This window comes from Magnolia sinica, chromosome 3, assembly GCF_029962835.1.
Source record: "Magnolia sinica isolate HGM2019 chromosome 3, MsV1, whole genome shotgun sequence".
Classification (NCBI taxonomy): Eukaryota; Viridiplantae; Streptophyta; class Magnoliopsida; order Magnoliales; family Magnoliaceae; genus Magnolia; species Magnolia sinica.
Window position 1 is genome coordinate 56,382,007 of NC_080575.1, and position 21,873 is coordinate 56,403,879.

Here is a 21,873-nt window from a genome sequence, read left to right on the forward strand (position 1 = left end):
CTTCATCTCCTAACTAGGAGGGCCCTCCCTGGACGTCGTCATCGATCCAGATCGATGGTGGGGTCCTCCTGGCGTACGTGCGTAAGGGGCGGCATGCATGCGCGTGTGCGTGTGATGTCCCCATTACAATAGCATGGAATTCCTTCAAAAGGCTCACCCTTTTGGCCTTTTTGGCCCCTAGAACATCCATTTTCCAAACCTTTAGTTTTTCTTTTAGGAGCTTGAGTTTCTTTTGCAACCTATGCCCCACTATCCCGTGACATGAAAGGATCGCCACCATGCTTCAACCAACTCAAGAAATCCCTCCACCTCCAACCAAGAAAGCTATATTCTAAATGGTTTGGGCCCCCAACTGTCAACAACAATCTGGAGCAACATAGGTCTATGGTTGGAAACCAGCTTTGGAAGAGTTATCCACTACACCAACTAAAATCTAATAACCCATTCCGAGTTTGCGAGAAATTTGTTTAAATGCGAAAATCTAGGATTACTCCTCCCATTTGACCATGTGAATTTCACACTTGACATGGAATGTCTAACAAGTCAAATTGTTGAATGAAGTTTCCAGAGTCCTTCATACTTCTTGTTAACCGTGAACCATTCGATTTCTCGAATCCAAAGCAGAGATGACATTAAAGTCACCCCCAGGCCCCAATGCACCATTGGAGAGAACATCGAACCGCTACGTCCCTGAGTTGCTCCTAAAAAATTGATCTTATCCTCACCTCACAAGGACCATAAACAGAGTAGTGAATAGCCATTGGAACCCAAATGCTCTGTCTAAAAGAACTATTGATACTAAACGCTCGCCAATCCAACAAGCTTCCTACTTCCATATATCAGAATTTCATGTAACCACGACGCCTCCTACCAAACCGTCAACATCTAATGAGATGAAATCTTTGTGTTTCAGCCCCCAAATCTCATTTAGCAAAGCATTGTTGAACGACTAAACTTTAGTTTCCTGAATAGAAGTAATTTATATTTAGGCCTTAAGACTTCTTGCACATTTCCTTGATCTGAGACCTTTTGGCTTTGCATCCCAAACCCCTGATATTCCAACTTAGCACATTCATCGAGACACGGATCTCTCCCTTCTACCCCACTATGACCCTATAATTTTGTTACCATCTTCATAATTTACTGAACTTTCGAGTCTCAGGAGTTCTCGCTGCCCCCTTAGGTTATGTTTAGAAGACTGGTTGATAACCAAGTTGCCTCGCTGCTCGATAAAGTGTAATTAGGCTACTGCTTCTTCGTTTTGCACGTGGAAGGACAACCCAATTTTCCTGCCTACCTGTTGGATCACATCCTTTATCTAGTCCACTTCCTCTTCCAATATGTTGTTATTTAGCAAACCACCCTCCATTATGTTAGTCATGTCAGCCGATAGAGTCTCTTTGCACTCTCGAATCATGCCCACCCCGACTGATGCCTGCATGGGTGTGACATTAAGAGCCTCAGGATTTTTGTCCCACAAACAACTAGATTCCCTATCTAAATGAGGGTCGGCATATGCGACCACCAAAGCTCTGTTCTCATCGTCCGACTCTAGCCGCTCCACCCCCAACATTGCTGCCCTCCCATCATGATTCGCCTCATTAGAAGAACATACCTGGATGCAAAGGTTCTGAGAAGTGGAGACTTCAGATGATGGGCTAGCTATTTAGGATACTACTGTTAAACCAAGGCTAGGGGAAGAAAGAAGATTTCTATCGCAGATGAGAATAGCTCCCCCCCACTATCAATTGAACCTCTGTATATAAGAGATCGCTACCTGAGTTCTCACGAGACGGAATTAATGCACACACCGTGTTAATGATGCCTCCTGTAGAAGGCTAAGACGAGGAGTCGACTCTCTCTTGGAACCGGCTCATATACAGAGACATTTATCTCGTTGATGCTATCGCCTTGCACCGCGGCACCGCGTGTCCCCACTTTAAACGATTCTTTTGCATATGTTGCTCCAGGTTGATATTAAAACAGGAATGGGTCAAAACCTAATACCTAGATGATTCTAGATCACATCTACCCTTCTCTTCTCAAGCCACAAACCAAGACCTCTTCCCAATCCACCAAACAAGCTAAATCTTCGAAAACCAAGCCTACACCTGATCCATGATCGAGACCTCTGGATTAGGCATATCGTGCTAGCGTGTTGACTCGGCTTCAACATGGAAGCCATCATCTGATGCCACGTAATTCACCATAGAGGAACACCATTGGCCCAAAGTACTTGCATCGCACTAAATCCCTACGGAGTGAAATGGTGGTACTGCCTCTCCACCTACCACCTACGAACCTATAGCATTCGCACACTACAGAGAACCTAAGTCCACTGCTCGCCAGATTATAGGGAGCATGCTCCTCCTCAAGAAATCTCCATAGGCGAAGGCATGAAGAGATCATCTCTCTCACTCTATCTTTCACCCCACCGTTTTGGTCTCTCCCCCACACTGTCTCCTTCTCAACCTTGAAAGGAATATTGATTGTACCAACCCTAAGATTTATCGATTCTAGAACTGGAGTTGCTCGACACCTTCAAATACACATATGAGCTGCGCTAACATCTCCAACATTTCATTTATAGCCAACACCTCTTCGACGCATTCTGCTAAGGGTTTGAAAAATTCATTATTCCAAACCTCTACAGGAATACCCCATATAAGAAACCAAGATGCCTCAATACCACAATGAGAGGATTCTTCCCATCTCCAAACACATTTTATTGTGCCGTCTTCGAACCGCAAACCAACAGCCACCACCGTATCCACATTTGTGCCGATTTCATCAAAATCCATATTTCATCCTCATTTAAAGGTTTGATCCTATAGTCAGTCTCATCAAGATTGCAATGGCCCTTCAACCAAGCTCTAATCTGAGAGAGACGTGCACTTGTCTTTGTTTCCACCAGTACTGACCATTGCAATTATGGTCATGCATGATCAACCATTGCCGGATCCACAACCACTGCCACCCCATCGAAGACTCTAATTCCAGACCCATTTTCCTTAGCTAGGGTTTGAATTAGCGTTGGATTAGCGTGTTGCAACGCTCCAACCTTTTTAGAAGGATGCGGGGCCTCTTTAAAGGTTCGAAGCGTTGGCCTGTTTAGATGCTCCACACAATTGCAACCTTCCTTCTCTGCCTGCTTCCTAGAATTTCTGGACATAGCCTTTCCCACCTCCCGCATTTCACCCTTCCTACTGCCTTGATAACCATCATCCCCAGTAAACATCTCCCCGTTCAATTCTACTGGGCTGTTTGTTGCCTTCTAAATCAGCATCTTCCTCCCTCCAAAGCTATCACCATTTAGCTTCTCAAATGCCAAATCCAGATCCTCTTCCGATTTCATCCTAACGAATGCGAAGCCTCGAGGAGTCGTTGTCCCTTGAACCCATGAAATCACCACCTCCATAACTTCTCAAGCTCTCCCGAACACCCTGGAGAAATAAGTGGCAACCAGCCTTTCAGAAATCCCTTGACGTAGAGAGTTGGCAATTCCACCAAAATACCCCTCTCTTCTTCCTTCCTCTAGGTCCCAGATACCCTCTTTCTGCTCACTCGAACCCAACCTTTTCCCTCATCCTCCTCTCTGACTTGACCCATTCAAGCAGAGACCTCCACTAGCAACCTCCTTCCCCTTATCCTTGGCTGATGGATTAGGTTTGCACTCATCGTCTCCCTTACCTCTGGAGTAGTCATGTCTCGTCTAACCTTGGGTACCAGCTCCCGATGCTCTGGATAGCTTGTTGTAATTCTACTTATGGTTCTCAACCGACTTCTCCCCCTGTTGCCTGCACTCGAATCCCTACACTGCTCTCTAGAGTATCCACTCCTCTCTCTCTCTCTCTCTCTCTCTCTCTCTCTCTCTCTCTCTCTCTCTCTCTCTCTCTCTGTTACTGCTGCTAACTCTCACCATCGTGAACAGTTTTAGTCCCGATTGAGTCGGAACAGTTTTAGTCCAAGGCTAACAGCAAAATTATGAATATTGGTGCAGGACATGAAAAATAGTCAGCATCATCATCATCATCTTAGCTACGTACCAGCTAAAGATATACAGATAAACGTGATTAAATGTTTTCACTCACCAGAACTTCAACAATGACATTCATACCAACTTTTATGTGATGACGGATCCAATACCAGTCATTTCCTTTCATTGGAACCCATCTGAAAAAGTATCAAACAATATTAGTAGATACTAAGAGGGGTTGGCAAACGAAGTATCATGTTAAACCATTTTTAAAATAAAATAAAATAAAAAAGACAGACTCAACTCATCCAAGTGGACTCAGATTGAGTGGAATGTGTATCAAGGCAATAAACTTACAAGAGACCGAAGTGATAAATGTTGTTCTCAGGTATCTCAACATGGGAATTTTTCATGCAATATCGAATTTAGAAATTCCCTCAGATATGTTTAGGGAAATCCCACGGAAACAGAATGATTGAAAATTAAGAAATAGGGGATGTAGATAACTGACAAAATAAAAAAGAATTAAGGCATAAAAAGATCATTTTATGCGTACTGATTAAATCATCCAAAAGCATGGTTGCCAAAATCCTACGATCTATGATTTAAGTCGAATCTTAGGCAAAACACTTTGAATCCCTTTTTGGAAGAATCTGACAATTCCATGATTTGAGTACTACGATTTACTATTCGATTCCTGATTTATGATTCAAAATATACTATCTTCTATTATAAATTTTATTTGGTTTCCATTTCATGTTTTTAAATTAGCAGGGGCTTTAAGAATCTTTTGAAAAAGATTAATTGTTTTAGTTTATTGTTTGCAAGAAATTAAATGATGGATCTTCTCTTCGATCCTAAAATTTGGACCCTTTTTTAATGATTTCTTACCTCTTAATTGGCCGAGATAACAAATTGATCTATGAATCATGTTTTCATGGACGGTCGTCAATATGTTGTCTACATGTATTGTGATAATGGCAGTTAGCATTTGACTTCAACTTAAAGACCCATGCTTAATTTATTTCTTACTGTCTTTTTCTTTTCTTTTCTTTTTTTTGGTTGTCAAATATCTAGAATTCAAGTTGTGTTTTCAAGGTTCTCTTATGTGATTTTAAACTTATTTAATTCTTTATGTAATAAAGAAAAACTTATTAAAAGATTAGAAGGCCTCATTAGGAACTTGATTGTATGACTTTTGGCTTTGAGGAGAACATTAATTTAAAGTCTAGGGGTCTCTACTCATGGCTTAGTGGTAGACGTGTTTCTACCACTACTACGATTGATTTATGATACAATTTGCAATATGAATGATTCAACCCCTACTACGATTGATTTGCGATACGATAACTATTATGACAACATTGTGTCCAAGAGTCATTTGACTTCCACCATAGCAGGTTCCAGATACGGAAGTTGCAAAGGGTTCATGAAAACCGCAAGAATAATGCAATGACATTATGAATATGATACATTTCCAATTTTCATAAAGTTTTTGAAAATATCAAGCTATTTTCTAATTATTTTTGTTCTACGAAAGTAAAACAAATATGTATACCAATATTTTCAAAATACTACAGATATTTGTCATGATGGCGATTCAGGATAAGGACAAACAAAGAAAAGACAAATCAGATGTATTTTTTTATTTTTTATTTTAAATTGATAAACATATTTCTTCCCTTGGGAATCTTGGGTGCCATGCCCACTTTGAAAGGAAAGAAAGACCAGTGTTACATAAATGCCTTATTAAATGCATGAAAAAGGATAATCAATTGGGAAATAATATCCAGCTGCACTAAATACAGTACATGTGATTAAACATGATAAGACAGTAGCAGTAACACAAATCTACAGTGTGCTTAAGGCATTACCCATCATATACGCATCCGATGTCAACAAACGCTCCCTGATAAAGGTGTAGAGTTGTCACTTTACCTGCACAAATCTGTGTGGAAAGCCTCCCAAACCGTTAGGTCTGCTAGTAAGCTCATAAGGAAATAAGTATCCACCTACACTAAGTACAATAGCAATGTAAATAAAAAAGGTTTACATCTTCATATTTAATGCATGAGGAAAAAAAAATTCAATTATAATAGCATTGCCTGATGTAGGCTGTTCTGTGAATACCATCACATAAAATTTTCGTGAACCGGCCACGACCACTCAACTAGATGCAAAGATTTATATGAACATTACACTCAATTGAAACTTAGGCATGAAATTCATTTTTCTAATTTTGAAATAAGGTAATCATCAAAAAGTATAATATTCTCAGACATACTCAAACTTTTTTTTTACACACACTCACACCCACAACACATGGGCACTCGATCCCATGATCTCAGTGTTAAAACATAGTATATCTACCACTGAGCCATGGAGCTGGAGCCGGAGCCAGAGCTGGATCCGGACAGACAGACAGACATACTCAAAATGAATATGCTTCTTGGAGCTGAAATACTAACCTGTCCAGGATATATAAATGGAAGCTCAAGCTGCAAGAAGAATCAAGAATGGTTAAAAAAAAATTTACCCTCCTTCAAATAGACTTCAACCTATTGAATATTCATGTTTTGAGAAAGGGCATGTTTGGTTGCAAGCAAAGCTGTGTTCGGGACAGACAATCTGGGTCATGCTGTCTTGGATAAGCTACGTCATGATAAATCTTGGACTAGATATTCTGTTTGGTGTTTGTCGACCACCCTGTAACAGGTAATAAAGATGGACTGGCACACGTGACACAGCTGAGATGGATGGTTGCACATTTAGCACCTATGGTGCATGTGCACTTTGACACGTGTGCCACATGTGAGGCACTTGAATATGGATGGTCATACATGTGGAACATTTGGCATGTATAAGTTCTCATCTTTATTCCACTTTTTTTTTTTCAAGAGGCATGACAAACCACGAACAACTTGTGCTGAACAAAACTTAGCTTGCATCCAAATGACCTCTAAAGGTATTCATCGTACCATGTCATCTTTGTAGTCCTTGCCTCGTTTCCTCCTACCAGGATGGTAATCTTGGTCAAACTACACACAAATAAAAGGAAAAACAAAATTGCTTGAAATTACCAAATGAGATACTCACATATTGAAAGATGGAAAAAAAAAAACAGCTGCAGAAAATATGTTACGGTATCTAAACATGGATTACTTTTGAGACAATCTACAGGTTAACCATCATTTAGTAGCTCAAAACCTAAATATAACTGAAAGCCAGTGAAGTCAACCCTTAATATCACTCTAAGAGAGCAAGGGGAAGGCTCTAAAGGACATGGATGGAGGTAGGAAGAAAAGATTTGATGACTTATGGTCTAACTGAAAGGTCTGGCCCTTGATAGAGTGGAATGGCAGAACAGGATCCATATAGCCCACCCCAAGTAATTCAGATAAGGCTTAGATGATGATCATGATGATGGTGAGATGTAGGCCCCATTGTATAGCTTATCATAGATATATAACAAGATAGGAATTGAATTATATTATAATGAATTATCCCAGGAAAGGGTGTTTGTTGCATGAAGTACATGTTTCTCAAGGGTGTAAAATGTATTACAAATAATTCATTAGATGAAGAACAGGAAAAAGTTAATTTGAATTATAACTTAAGGCCTGTTTGTTAAATCTGACCTCTAAATCCTGAATCTGAAATCTGAACCTGAAGTCTGAATCTGAAGTTTGAAAAGCTGTTTGGTAAGTCTGAAAATAAAGTATTGAATATGAAATGACCTGTTTGTTAACAAACGTCTGAAATGTCTGAAACCTGTTAATTTGACACATTTGCCCGTCTCCACAGGAAATAATCATATGATTGAATCCCTACCATTAAAAACTTCATGGATTCCACCAGAATTTTATTTGCCATCCAACCTATTGATAAGGTCATAAAGACCTAGATGAAGAGACCACACAAATATCATCTTGATCCAAATCCGTTGTGGCCCATGGGAAATTTTTAATGGTCAATTACCACTATTTTCTGTACTATGATCCATCTGAGATTTGGATCTACTTCATTTTTTGGATGATTGGATTGTACCCTAAAATGAGCTTTCAATATGGATGGATGATATGGATGTAGTTGTATACATCACAGTGGGCCCCACAATCGGGGGTCTCACCTACCTCGGTGGATCGAGCGATGCGGATTGCCTGCTGAGGATGTCAGTAGCCCATAGCTACCAACATGAGTGGATGTGTGTGGGGTGTGAGTGCGTGTGTATTACCAAAAAAAAAAAAAACCATAGCTATTGGACAGTGCTGTGTCGTCCAAATCTCATGTGGACCACACACACCACAAGAAACAATGGTGATTGAATGACCACCATTAAAAGCTTCTCAAGGGCCTCAAAAGTTTTGGATGAAGCTGATATTTGTGTTTCCCCTTTATCCAAGTCTATGTGACCTAATCAATAGGTTGGATGGTAAATAAACATTACAGTGGGCCCTAGGAATTTTTTAATGGTAGGCATTCAATTACCATTGTTTTCTTGTGGTGTGGTCCACTTGAGACTTGGATGTCTCATTTTTGGGCTCATACCATAAAACGATCTGGAAAAATAGATGGACAGTGTGGATAAAACCCATACATCATGGTGGGGCCCATGGAGCACTGTCCAGTAGCCACCACGCTCCTAGCAGCGTTAGTAGGCAATCCAGTCTGGATCCGAGATCCACCAATCTCGCACCACAAATCCAGGAAGCAGATTGCGTGGTGTGCTCGGTGGTGTGTTGACATCATCAAGTTTTATGGACCCCACCATGATGTGTGTTATATCCACACTGTACATCCATTTGGGAACATCACTTTAGGTCATGAGCTAAAAAATGAGGTAAATCCAACAATCAAGTGGACCACAAAATAGAAAGTAGTGGGGACAATGATTTCTACCATTATAACCTTCCTATGGCCCACCATGATGTTTATTTGTCATCTAACGTGTTCATGAGGTCACGCAGACTTGGATGAAAGGAAAGAACAAATATCAAATGCCCCCAAGAAGTTTTCAATGGTAGACATTCAATTCCTTCCTCCTACCTTCTGTGTTGTGGTCCATTTGAACTTTGAATCTGCCACATTTTTTAGCATGCCCTAAAAATATCTCATAATATGGGTGGATGGTATGGATATAATACATATATCATGGTGGGCCTCACAAAACTTGGTGATGTCAACATACCTGGTAGGTTGGTGGTGAGCAGCACACCAAGCAATATTCCCAAATCCGGCAGGGATTGGGTACTACCCCACTAGGACCTAACTAAAGACGGACGGTCTTTTCAGGGGCCCTATATCAGGGATTGGCTTGTAATGGACCTACCATGATGTATATGTTTTATCCACACTGTCCATCCATTTTTTCATACCATTTTAGGGCATAAGACAAAATGTGAGGCAGATATAAGGCTCGAGTGGGCGACGCTACAGGAAACAGTGTGAATTGGGCGCCTACCATTGAAAATTTCTTGGGGCCACAAAAAGCTCTAATCAAGCTGATATGTGTTTTTCCTTCTTCTAGATTTGTGTGACCTTATGAAGAGGTTAGATGGCAAACAAACTTCATAGTGGACCCTAGGAAGGTTTCAACAGTAGTTGTTCAATTCTTGCTGCTTTCTGTGGCGTGGTCCACTCAAGCTTTGGATGTGCCTCATTTTTTGGGCTCATGCTCTAAAATGATGTAGAAAAGTTGATGGACGATGTAGATCTAACACATAAATTATGGTGGGCCCAGAGAAGTTCCATACGTTAAAAGTTGGGTTGTGTATTACGCAATCTATTTGGGAGAGAAAATCTATATGGCAATGTGCATGGGGGCAATTTTGGAAGCAAAGGAAAAAATTTAAAAGAAACCGATGAGTGCATTATGTATTCACCATTAAGCTAGACCTCCGTCGCAAAAATAAAAAAGATCGACAAAAATTATGAAGCGCTTTCCATGTTTGGCGTTAACAAACAACAGTTAACGCCAAGCGCTTTTTGGATTCTGCATTAAGTAAATTTTTCAATGTTAACAAATGGGGCCTTATAGTCGTTACATGGTTTGACCCTTTCTTTCCCGTTTCCACTTTTTTCTCCTCCCACCCTTTCTCAAATGCGGGGTCCACATAATGGTGCGGCACTATACTTGAATTATGCCCCGCCCGTCACTATCAAGCGAAGCTCTTGCTCGAAGCAGTTTACCTCCTTCCTATATTGGAGACGTCCCTATTACTCTTTAAAGACATAGGCAATCAGAAGTGGGGCCCCTGATGGACAGTCCAAACATAACTTTGTATGATCAGTGTTGACCAACCAATTTCTTTGCCATTAATCAAATATTTCAGATGGTGATGTTAAAGGGTTTCTTGAGGTACAGGCCAATCATGTAGACCCTTCCCAATATGGACCCTTCATTTTCCTAGTCGTTGATTGGATGGCTACAATCATCCAGTCAAACTGATTCCTAAGAGTCGTGGGTAATGAAATGTGAGTCACACTCACACATAATGGAGAGCCCAGCTCGATGATTAGACTTAAGTAATCATGACAATACAATTTCCCAACCACCAGTCAGATGGCTAGGATCATCCAATCAAAATCATACTTAGTGGGCCGAAAGGCTCCAGAAATCAAATATGGGACCCATGCAATGGATTCCCCGGATCAACAATTGGACCTTTTCCAATATAATTAATCTGGTCCTTCAACTTTTTTGGCCATTGATAATATGGTATAGTAATGACAGTGATTTTTACGATACATGGGCCATCAAAAGTAATGCCCACCACATGATGGACGGCCCGAATTGACAATCCAGCCTTTCAATATGAATAATTAGAACTGATTTTCCAGGCCATTGATCAAATGGATAGGAACCACCGATAGAAGTGACCCTTGAGTGTTAGAAAAAAGCGTAGGGTTCTACAAGATGGACAATCTAGATTGATGATAAGACCAACAATGTAATTAATTGACTAGATGGTTAGGATAACCTGATCAAAGTGACTCTTGAGACTCATGGGTAATCAAATGTAGGACCCACATGATAGATTGTCTGAATAAATGACCACACCTTTTCCAATATAATTAATATGAATTCCCATTTTCTTAGCCAATGATCGGATGGTTAGGATCTTTTTTTAGCAAATGGTTAGGATCAATTGCTTTTAAAAAATGGTTATGATTAATCGAGCAAAGATTTTTTTAAGGATGGGAAGTCGAAGATGCAACCATATGATTGGCAGCCTAGACCAGTGATCAGACCTTTGCAATATGATCAAGCAATATCATGATGGGGACATCACGCGCACACGCACGCCCCCCTACGCACGTACGCAAGGAGGAGGAGGGCCCCACCATCGATCTGGATCGATGACGACGTCTAGGGAGGGCTTCCTAGTTAGAGGACTGCGTTTTGGTTCATTGGAGTGGACCCGATCGTCATATGAATCCCACTATGGGTTCTCATGATCGTGGCCCACTATTCTAAATAATCTAGTACTTTGGGTTTTGTTTATTATTGTTATTAGTAATATCATGAACGGTTTAGATTACTTTGATTAGTTGTTATTTTTTATTACTTCGTCTCCAAGTAATAGAGTGCGCACATGGCATGAGCTTTGGGGTATAAGATTTTCTTATAAATAGGCAAAGACACACCCACCCCAAACCGCCCCCATCTCCTACCATCCATATTCACCTTTTTTTACAATCATCCAACCTGCAAATCCATCGTTATTTTGCAGTCAATCCTTCTCTACAACAAATTTCCAAAATCAGACCCTGTAGGAGGGCTGAAACTTTGGCGAAGCACCACGCGTGGACTGGACGTCGGATCGGGCTGAAACTTGGTGAGTGTGTGGCCCAGCCCTGGCCGACCAGACCCAAGAAGGCATTTTTTTAGATTCGTGGGCCCTACGCATGTGCGGTGATGCAAGACATGAAAATTAAATATGATATGCGAGATTTCAAGCTTAAGATCACGTTAGTTCAGAAACAATTACACAAATTCCATATCCCACATGAAAGTCCAAACATTTAATTAAGGGGAATCTATGCAGGTCCAGGCCTACACATGATAGGGATGTATTAATAAAAATTATGAACCAAACGATACTCAAAGATAAAAAATAATCATCCACACGTGCATAGTAATCAGTCCCTAATCCAAGGGATTCATAAATTCCAATTTAGGGAACCCTAGGGTAAGAAAAGGGGCATAAAATTGGAGAATTGAGTAATTGAGGGTTAAGTTTAGGGATTTTGGGTGAAAGCGGAGTGAATGAGATGAGAGAGACGAACCAGAGAAGTACCGCACGCGTGGACAATAACAATGGCCCAGACGCATGTGCGTGTGATCCCGGCCGCACGTGTGTGGGACCCACTATTCAAAAAAGGCCACCTTAGCCCTGATCGGCCAGGGATGAACTCCAAAACTCCCAAATCTCAGCTCGATCCGATGTACGATTAGTGCGTGGTGCTCCGCCGAAGTTTCAACCCTCCTATAGGGCCAGATTCTGAAATTCTGATGTGGGGAGGAGAATTGTTGTAATAGATAGCCTTGATCGGCCAGGGATGAACTCCAAAACCCCCAAATCTCAGCTCGATCCGATGTACGATTAGTGCGTGGTGCTCCGCCGAAGTTTCAACCCTCCTATAGGGCCAGATTCTGAAATTCTGATGTGGGGAAGAAAATTGTTGTAATAGATGATTGATTCGAAGTGTAGATGATGGGGTGAGATGAGAAGAATGGATGGTAGAAGATGGGTAGTAGAGATGACGATGGATGGGGGCGAATCGGGATAAATGTGGCTTCGCATCACGTAGTTAACCCTTCGATGAAGGGAGCGCTTCGCACCGAATTAGGCTTCACAACTCAGAGAGTAGGAAAACGCAGAATTTTTATTAATCTTCAATGAATGAAAAAAGCTACAAAGGGTGCCTATTTATAAGAAAACCCTATACCCCAAAACTCGCGCCATGTGAGCAACCTATTACTTGGCGATGAAGTAAACCAAAATAAAAACTAATCAAATAAATCTAAAGCGTCCATAATGTTCTAAATAACATTAATAAGCAAAACCTAAAATATAAAATCAATCTGACTAGTGGGCCACGATCATGAGATCCCATGATGGGCTTTTCTTGACTAACGGGCCTACTCTTTTGAATCAAAACTTCGTCTTCTAGCTAGCAGGCCCTCCCTGAACGTCGTCATCGATCCAGATCGACGATGGGGCCCTCCTTCTGGCATACGAGCATAGGGGGGTGGTGTGCGTGCATGTGTGGACGGCGTGCGCGGGATGCCCCCATCATGCAGCCAACCATCAGCGCACATGCGTCAAGCTCAGCCTGCTGTCCACACGCGCAGGTTGGTGACAGGTTCTCTCTCTCTCCTCTCTTTCACTCCTCTCTCACCTGATTTTCCTAACCCTAACCCTAGATTGTCCTAAGTCCCCAATTTCTGTCCCTTTTTTTAACCTTAGGGTTTCCCTGAATTGAAACCTGTGAATCCCTTAGATTGGGAAAATATTTTTGTGCATGTGTAGATGAATTTACTCTCTTTTGAGTATTGTTTGGTCTATAACTTTAATTGATCCAGCCCTAGCATGTGTAGGCCTGGACCTGCATAGATTCCCCTTGATTGAGTGCTTGACTTTATGTGGGATGTAGAATTTTGTGTGATTGTTTTGAACTAGTATGATCTAAAGCCTGGAACCTCACATATCATGTTTAAAATTTCATGTCCTACATCACATCATCAATTTTTATTTTTTATACTTAACCATTGATAGTGGTTAGAACCGTTCCATCAAGGTGATTGTTAGGAGTCATGATCTATCAAAGGAGGGATCCACATGATGGACAACCAAATTGATCATCAGTTGGACCAACCTAATCATTGTGTAAGGTTATCTAACAATGTGACCTGATGAACTTATAAATATAAAATTGCTTTAGATTAGTATGCAAACAAGTAATTTAAACTGCTTTAAATTCAAATCTGATGCACGAAGGCCAAACAACTCAATGAACTATTTAGACTTAAATTATAGGTATTAATGTAACAATGGTAGAATAGATTGAGAAAAAGTTTGATACTCTAGCAGAGCATGATGGATAACACGCAGACACTTCAAAAACTACTTAGTAATTGCAAACATGGCATACAAGTAATTCAGATTAAACTGTCCAATTTATAGTTCCCAATTTAGACATATCATGAACAAAAAAAAAAAAAATCATTTAGTTGGTTATCCATCTGATTGTTAGACATTTATTGGATGGTTAAAAATGAAAATTTCAAAATGGTCTTATCTCAACAAACAAGTGTCCACGAATCAGAGGTTAGTATGATCAACTAATGTGATTTCCAGAAAGTGACTTAGCGACGGTGGATTCCACAATTTAGTCAGTTTAATTTGTGTTAATATATGCCACGTGTTCAATTTCTGAGTGCATGCATATCAAGTTTCATACACTCCCTGTGTATCATAAGGCTCCCGTAATAGATACTCAGCGGAGTAACTTCAAATCTTAATTGTTGTCCAGATAATAATGTTATTGGGTCCTGGTGAGTCGAGTTGACTGAGTCTTTACCAAATTTTTCGCTGGGTTTTTAAACTATGATGTATACTGTTAAATTAGCTTATTTCATGGAAAAACAGCTTTTTATAACATCACGTAGCTGCTGCAAGACAAGAAAGCATAAAGCAAATGGTATTGCTGAGAGAAATGGGCCAATGACGCTTCTACGAAGATTTATGGAGGATTAAATACTTACGAGAAGCAAGTCTGATTTTTCCTTTTTTATTTTTTTAATGAGAGAAGGAATCAGCTACAGGAGAAGAACAAAGAAGAATGATTTGAGGAAAGATGTTGCTTGTACAGCTATATCTTTCTTTCTTCTTCTTTTTTTCTTCTTTTTTCTTTTTGTTTTTTGAAAGATGCTTGTACAGCTATATAATATTTTGGAAAGGCATGTACAGCTATAGCATTGTGGACCTTTTTCAGAACCAAGTTACTTTTATCAGGTACAAAAGAACAGAGACTACAATGAGTTAATTTAAAAGGATCTTTCATAACAACAAAAAGAATTGAACAAGATATACCCCAAAAACAAAGAAACTTGGTGAAAAAGAAAAACTGGCATCGAGCAAATGAAACAGGAGTCTAAGCAAACGAAATTGTGAATCTATGCAACTGGAATAAGCTTATCATTGTAGACAGAGACAACAGGTGCGATTATATACTTGGCAACAGTGGAAAACCCAATACAACAGCAACTCAAGCCCCCAGTAAGGATAAACTTTTAACTATGGAATACCAGGGCAATAGATTAGGAACAGCCAAGGCTCATACAAGAAAAATAATGCCCAGTCCTTTTTCTTTCTTCTCTTTTCACAGTGGGCATGTGGTGCGTAACTTTGACAATATGGACATACTATTCCATAAGACAGAAAACAGTCCAAATGTATTCATTTTTCTCAGGTTGTTACATAATATTACGGGTGACTAGAAGTACTGTCAAATGCAGTTGAAATTAATAATCTTATAAGGTGGATAAGATCAAACTGTGTTTTTCTTCTTGGAATTCGCATTAATAGTCCAGACTCAAAATGCAATTATGTTACCTTGAAGTTGGGCTTGAAATGAACAAAGGTGCAATTCAGGGCTGCTTACTTGTTACGAACTCTAGGAAACTTCATTAATTATTACTATCTACTAAGAAATCATGTGAACAAGCTTCAAAATCAATGAAAAAAGAATATAATAACAGCATAATGATGGAAAATAATAAAGACTTACAATAACAGCAAAATGATGGAAAATAATAAAGACTTAAAATGATAATGAGGATAGTCAGAGCCCCTCGGAGTCTTGTTCTCTCTTCTCCTCCTCAGCATCATGTTAGGGTCGAGGAGAGAAAAAGACAGATGGTAGCCAAGTGAATAGATGGGGAGATGGACTGAAGAGGGGGGCGCATGTCTCCATCTAATGTTACCCAGCTTGTTTCTGCTACACTATACTTAAACATGCTTGCATAGTCTAAATTTAAAAATAAAAAAGAAAAGGAAAAAGGACATGCCAAACAATTGTTCGGCATTGTATACAACTTGCAATCTAACCTAAAAAGCTACAAAAGGCATGCCAGCGCTTACCAAAACGTTTAGAATTCTCCATATCCGATGACCATCAGCATCTATTGCTTAGCACTAGAACATAAAAGAGTATCATAAAACTTTGCATTTTAACTTTTGCACTTTCCCTTTTGTTACTGAGACGATAGAATTCAATGGTGGCTTGAAATGGGTCCAAGTCTTCAATTTGATTGAGGGCAACAAATGCCCACTACATTAGCATCCCTAGTCAGGACGTAGAAAGGTTTCGGACAAGGAATCTATATGCAGAAGATGAACCCCCATAATCAAATTTTATCATTTGGTTGCTATATAAGAAACTGACTAGTTCAAAACATAATCATATATAGGTAGACATATCACATCCATAACCTGCAATTCCACAAAGTGGTGACCAAACTCTACCATGCACTGGTGTTCACGTCAAATATAAGCATGCAACCACAATAGCCAAACTCTCGGCAGTCAGTTCAATCCCCATAGTACATAATCCGAACATTCCCAGTGAAATCAAGAGAGAGATAGAGCCAAAACCAATGAACCATTTTAGTAAACTAGTCTGCAACTTGGGCTGGCTTAGAATAAATTTAGGAAACCAGAAAGCTAGCCACCACATTACTCTTCTTGTTTTTTCCTTTCTTTTTCTTGCTCTTCTTCTTCTTCTTCTTCTTTTAATAGATCAGCTACCTGGTATACGTTGAAACCAATCACGTCATTTGGAGGCAATGCCCCAAGTTCTGACTGCTCAACTTGCTATTTAGATATCATTTAAACCCTGGGTTCAGCAAATTTTTAATGAAGACTATTGGTGATCACATGTAAAAGCTCTGTAAATTACAGTACAGAAAACACTCCATACTCCACCTTCATCCTTGTAATGAGGTAAGAATACAATGCTCGGCCAAGGTAACTGGTGCTTTCGTTCAATCAGTATTCAACACAGGTAGGGCCCAATGTACTGTGATCCTAATCATGCATTCAACTGGCCCTCGTGGATCAACAATGGGCAAAAGTTTCCTTATTGAAAGATCCATCCATCCGATTGGTGGACTTTTTTTTATGGATACCAGTTGGTCGACTTTTTCCAATCATATGGACACTTGCCTATATTTTATTTCCAACCATCCATTTGCAGGCCAAGTACAGGATGGCAAGAATTGCCCATACATACAGGGGAGGTCTTCACAGCATCGCCAACCTACACTGTGGCCTGCCAGGTGAATGTTTGGGATCCCAAAAAGATCGGTCACAATGTGCAGATTACTGACCCATATAATAAAAACACCATGTGGTAGTCTGAGCATTGTATAATCCCTCCTAGAGATCACACGCACTATGTTCCTCCATCCTTAATAAAACTACTAATTCAAAAATGCCAAAGAAATGCAACTCTAGACACATGCAGAATAAAAATGGAGGGCTTCTCTCGGATACAGATACAAACCTTGTAAGATTCTTCCTCCAACCTGTCCTTATTTACCGCAACCCACTCCTTATACTGCTTCAAGAACACCTCCCACCTCTCCAAACACATCTGATCCGAGTCCGTCCTTGCAGTGGACTCCACCTCCTCCAAATCAACCCTCACTGCCTGCAGCTTATGTGCCTCCCTTATAAACCTCAGCTCTTCTTCATCCACCTCCCAATCCCTCGGTGGCCAATCCCTCGGCGGGATATGCCTGACCACGAGCGGGCCGTCCCACGTAGTCTCCAATGGTTGTGGGACCTCCCCACTCCTTGCAAATTGCTGCATGTACCACTCGTCTGGGGACAGCCCGCTCTCCTCCATCTTCTTCCTCCGGTACTTGGGACTGAGCAATTTGAACGCCTCGATTGCTTCGGGGGATTGAAGCGGGACCTCCTCGCCCTCGTTCAGGGACATACGGGCAAAGTAGGCCTCGGGAGAGAGGACCTCCTCCCACGGGGCCCACCCACGCTCGATCCAGTTGATGCGGCGGGCCGCATCTTCGGATTCCTTGGTGGGCTCGCGTGGGGTGAAGTCGGAGAGAGTATCATCAACGGGGAACTCGTCGGAGGATGTGGAGGACTTTATGGGGAGAGGGAGGGTTGGTTTGTGAACTAAGGATGAGAAATGGAGGAGAGGCCATGGGTGTTTGATGGGGCTCAGGAATATGGAAGGGATTTTGGACTTGTGGGGGAGAGACGAGGGAAAAAAGCGGAGGAGAGGGTGGTGGGAGTGGTTCTGTAGGAGGCCTTGCATTCTGCCGTTGTCATGGGTTTTGGGAGGTTTTGGGTTTTTAAGGCTTTTAACGGATAAGCAGCTTTACACGCGCGCAGATGACTCGGATTCCGCGGTGACACCAGTACCCCAGGGACGCGGATCAGCGACTTACGGGTTGAGTAGCTAATCCGCAGGACGCGGATTGCGTGTCCGGGCAGGGTCCGTGTAAGTAGAGGTGTGCATCGAGCCAGTTGAGTCGAGAGGGCCAAGCTAGGCTCCGCTTGGCTTGTCCTCGGGGTACTCGAGTTTGAGCTTGGCCTCGAGCTTAACATTGAAGTTTGGCTTGTTTGTCAAAGTTGTCGAGTTTTGTGTTGAGCTAGTGGTTCGAGTCGAGTCGAGTTTACCTTGAGTTGAGTTGGAGCTTCTTCATATCATCATATATTATATTATGTTGGCTAAAAAATACAAATTAAATGTCTCTAATGCTAATGTCATATTACTAACTACTAAGACATAAAAGAAAAACCTCTATATACTATCAATATCATACCACACAACCATATTTTGTCCTCAATAATTAACATCAACATCAATTCGAAAGAATTAAAATATATCAAAAATTATAAAACCGTTCATGAAAATTTTTAAAGTTTTCCTTCTTTCAAACATTCTGACCTACGTTTTCAATTTCATCGTCCTCTTCATACTCTTCAGCATCGAAACTGCTACCACCCCAAACTGGATGCAACCAATCTTGCGTACATATAGGTGCTTCAACTGTAGTCGAAGCGAGCGGGCTTCAATACTTGCTAATCATCCTGCTGCCAGTGCTAAAAGTTGATTCTGATGTCACGGTCGAAATTGGAATTGATAAAATGTCTCATGCCATCAATGTAAGTCTTGAGTATTCACGAGCTCGAGATTTCCACCATTGCAAAACATCGAAATCATTATCTTTTAGCCTTATGACCGGCTCCTTTAGATACTTCTCCACTTCGGATTTAGTTTTCTGCGCATCTGTTTCTTCTTCTTCTAAGAAAGACATAAAGTCACGAAGTCGCTCGCCCTCAGTATCAATAGAAGAACTACCCGCAGTTAGAGAAGTACATATTGCACTTAATGTTTCGGTCGAATTATCAACATATGAAGTAAACAACTCTTCAATCGCAGCATTAATAATGGCAGTCTCTGCTGAAACTCTTTCAAAACTAGAATAAAGTGATCTGAAAACATATCTAACCATTGCCATCTTGTATCGTGGATCCAAGACAACTGCAATAGTCATTAACAAGTGGCATTCAGCCCAATACTTATCAAATTTCAACTGCATTCCTATAGCCATCGCTTTTAAAAATTCTGGCCCATTACCAGCACACTTGTTTAGCGCTTTCATAATGAAAATAATTTCAAGAAGAAATTGATTTGTTGGGATACTTATTTCTTGAAAAAAAATTTCGTGCAATCGTAAAAAACTTTGGGAAACCGATGAATATCTTCAGCTTTCTTCCAATCTTCATCACTTGGCATGTATGTGTACATTTTATCCCGTGCTATAAGTTCAGGGAATACAATTTTAAATTGTAAAATTGTATCCAACATTTCATAAGTGGAATTCCAACGAGTGCAGACATCTAACTTCAACTGTCGTTTAGATTTCAAATCCAAACGTTGGATTATGTCATTCCACGTACTCAGCCTTGAAGGTGACCCCCTTATGTATTTAACGTTATCTTGTATGTTTGCAATCGTTGAATCAATTTCTTTCAGCCCTTCTTACACAATCAAGTTGAGTATGTGAGCACAACATCTAACTTGGAATATTTTACCTTCGAAGAATAAATTTCTGGCATCTTTGAACTGAGTACGTAAGAAAGAAACCAAAGTATCGTTAGACAAGGCATTATCTAAAGTAATTAAAGAAAATTTTTTTCAATGCCCCACTCAACAAGACAATTGTAAATGCAATCAGACATAACCACACCGGTATGAGGAGGAGGAATGTGACAGAAGTTTAAAATCCTCTTTTGTAATTTTCAATCCGCATTAACAAAGTGCGCGGTCAATGACATATATCACTTTCTCTGATTCGAGGTCGTCCACATATCTGAAGTCAAACTTAATCTGTATACGAATGCCAAGAGAGCTTTCAAGTTAGTTTTTTCAGCGGCATACATCTTAATGCACTCTCTTTTCACCGTACTACAAAAGACTTCTCACATCTAGGATTTAGAAATTTATAAAATCTGATGAAAACCTTACTTTCTACCATGCTGAATGGCTTCTCATTGACTATCATTAATCTCGCAAACCACTCATTCAGTTTATCTGGATACTTATATGTTGAAAGTGCAGCTTTAGAGTTGTTATCCTCAAAAACGGTAAATGAAAGCAGTTGCTGAACTCCACCCTTCAATGTTCTTGGTCTCTTCACACATTTATCAAGATGTATCTAATAGTGAGTTGTAAAAGAACCAGAATGCTTGCCGTAAAGAGTTTTACAATACTTATATCTAATCTTGACTGAACCATCTAGTTACGTGTGTTGCGATATGTCTTAAATCTAAGTCCTTTCGCAACCGGGATGCGAAAGGGTCCCTTCGCAACTGGGATGCGAAAGGGAAGTAGCCTAAACTATAAATAGGTATTCCTAGGGCTTTTCTAGGTGATGGAAAATAATTCTAAGGCTTTCTAAAGGGGTTCTAGGAAAATCAAAGGGTGTAGTAAGGGTGAGATTCGAGGTTGTTCGAATCGGGTAAGTCCTCTCTCTTTGTAATTTCTATTTTCATAGTGGAGATCTGTCGCTTTTGTGCCATGGTTTTTTTCTCGAAAGAGTTTTTCACGTTAAATCTGTGTTCTCTTGTGCGTGCTTGGTGTCATTGTATTGCTATCCTAGATCTATATCTGTGTGATTCCCCAGCACAAATCCCAACAAGTGGTATCCGAGAAAGGTTGGGGCACAGATCTGAATCTGCAGGATTAGTAATAATGGGAAGTACTAGGTATGAGATTGAGAAGTACTCAGGGAAAAATAATTTTAAGTTATGGAAAATCAAGATGATGAGTTCCTTAATCAAGCAAGGCGAAGATGGTGCTCTTGAGGAGCGAAAGTCTACTATGACTGATGATGATTGGAATACTCTTGATAACAAAGCTTTATCATCAATCCGTTTATGTCTCACGGATAAGGTTCTCTACAACGTCATGAGGGAGAAAACTATGGCTAAGTTATGGGCAAAGTTAGAGGATGTCTATGCGAAAAAATCCTCTGAAAATCGCCTACACTTGAAGCGGCAGTGGTATAACTTCAAGATGGCAGAGGGTGGAGATCTGGAGGCTCACATCAGCAACTTTAATAAATTAGTTTGCAAATTGCTGGATATAGAGGAAGTGATGAAAGATAAAGAACAAGCATGTATGTTGCTGAATTCTCTTCTGGCGTTGTATGAGTCATTCAAGGACACTATGTGCAGCACGAATAAAACCCTGAGTGTCGACACCATTATCTCGACCCTTCAAGGGAAAGCTATGAGAAAACGTAACGTCGACATGGGGATATCTTCTGAGGCACTGTTTATAAGGGGTAGGAA

The 21,873-nt window shown here is 40.5% G+C and overlaps 1 protein-coding gene across 2 annotated transcripts in view; it reads right to left on the reverse strand.

Moving 5' to 3' along the window:
- LOC131239929 (protein PLASTID TRANSCRIPTIONALLY ACTIVE 10) overlaps nucleotides 1-18,367 on the reverse strand; it is a 60,594-nt gene extending 42,227 nt beyond the window's left edge. The window contains exons 1-5 of one of the 2 annotated variants that reach the window (XM_058237870.1): nucleotides 17,549-18,367; nucleotides 6,955-7,014; nucleotides 6,445-6,474; nucleotides 5,851-5,924; nucleotides 4,092-4,173 (exon numbers count right to left, since the gene is read on the reverse strand). In XM_058237870.1, coding sequence (XP_058093853.1) covers nucleotides 4,092-4,173; nucleotides 5,851-5,924; nucleotides 6,445-6,474; nucleotides 6,955-7,014; nucleotides 17,549-18,325 — 1,023 coding nt within the window. In that variant the 5' untranslated portion in view covers nucleotides 18,326-18,367. The remainder of the gene's footprint in view (nucleotides 1-4,091; nucleotides 4,174-5,850; nucleotides 5,925-6,444; nucleotides 6,475-6,954; nucleotides 7,015-17,548) is intronic. The other variant, XM_058237869.1, reaches the window with a different exon arrangement.
- Between the last annotated feature and the right edge of the window lie 3,506 nt (nucleotides 18,368-21,873).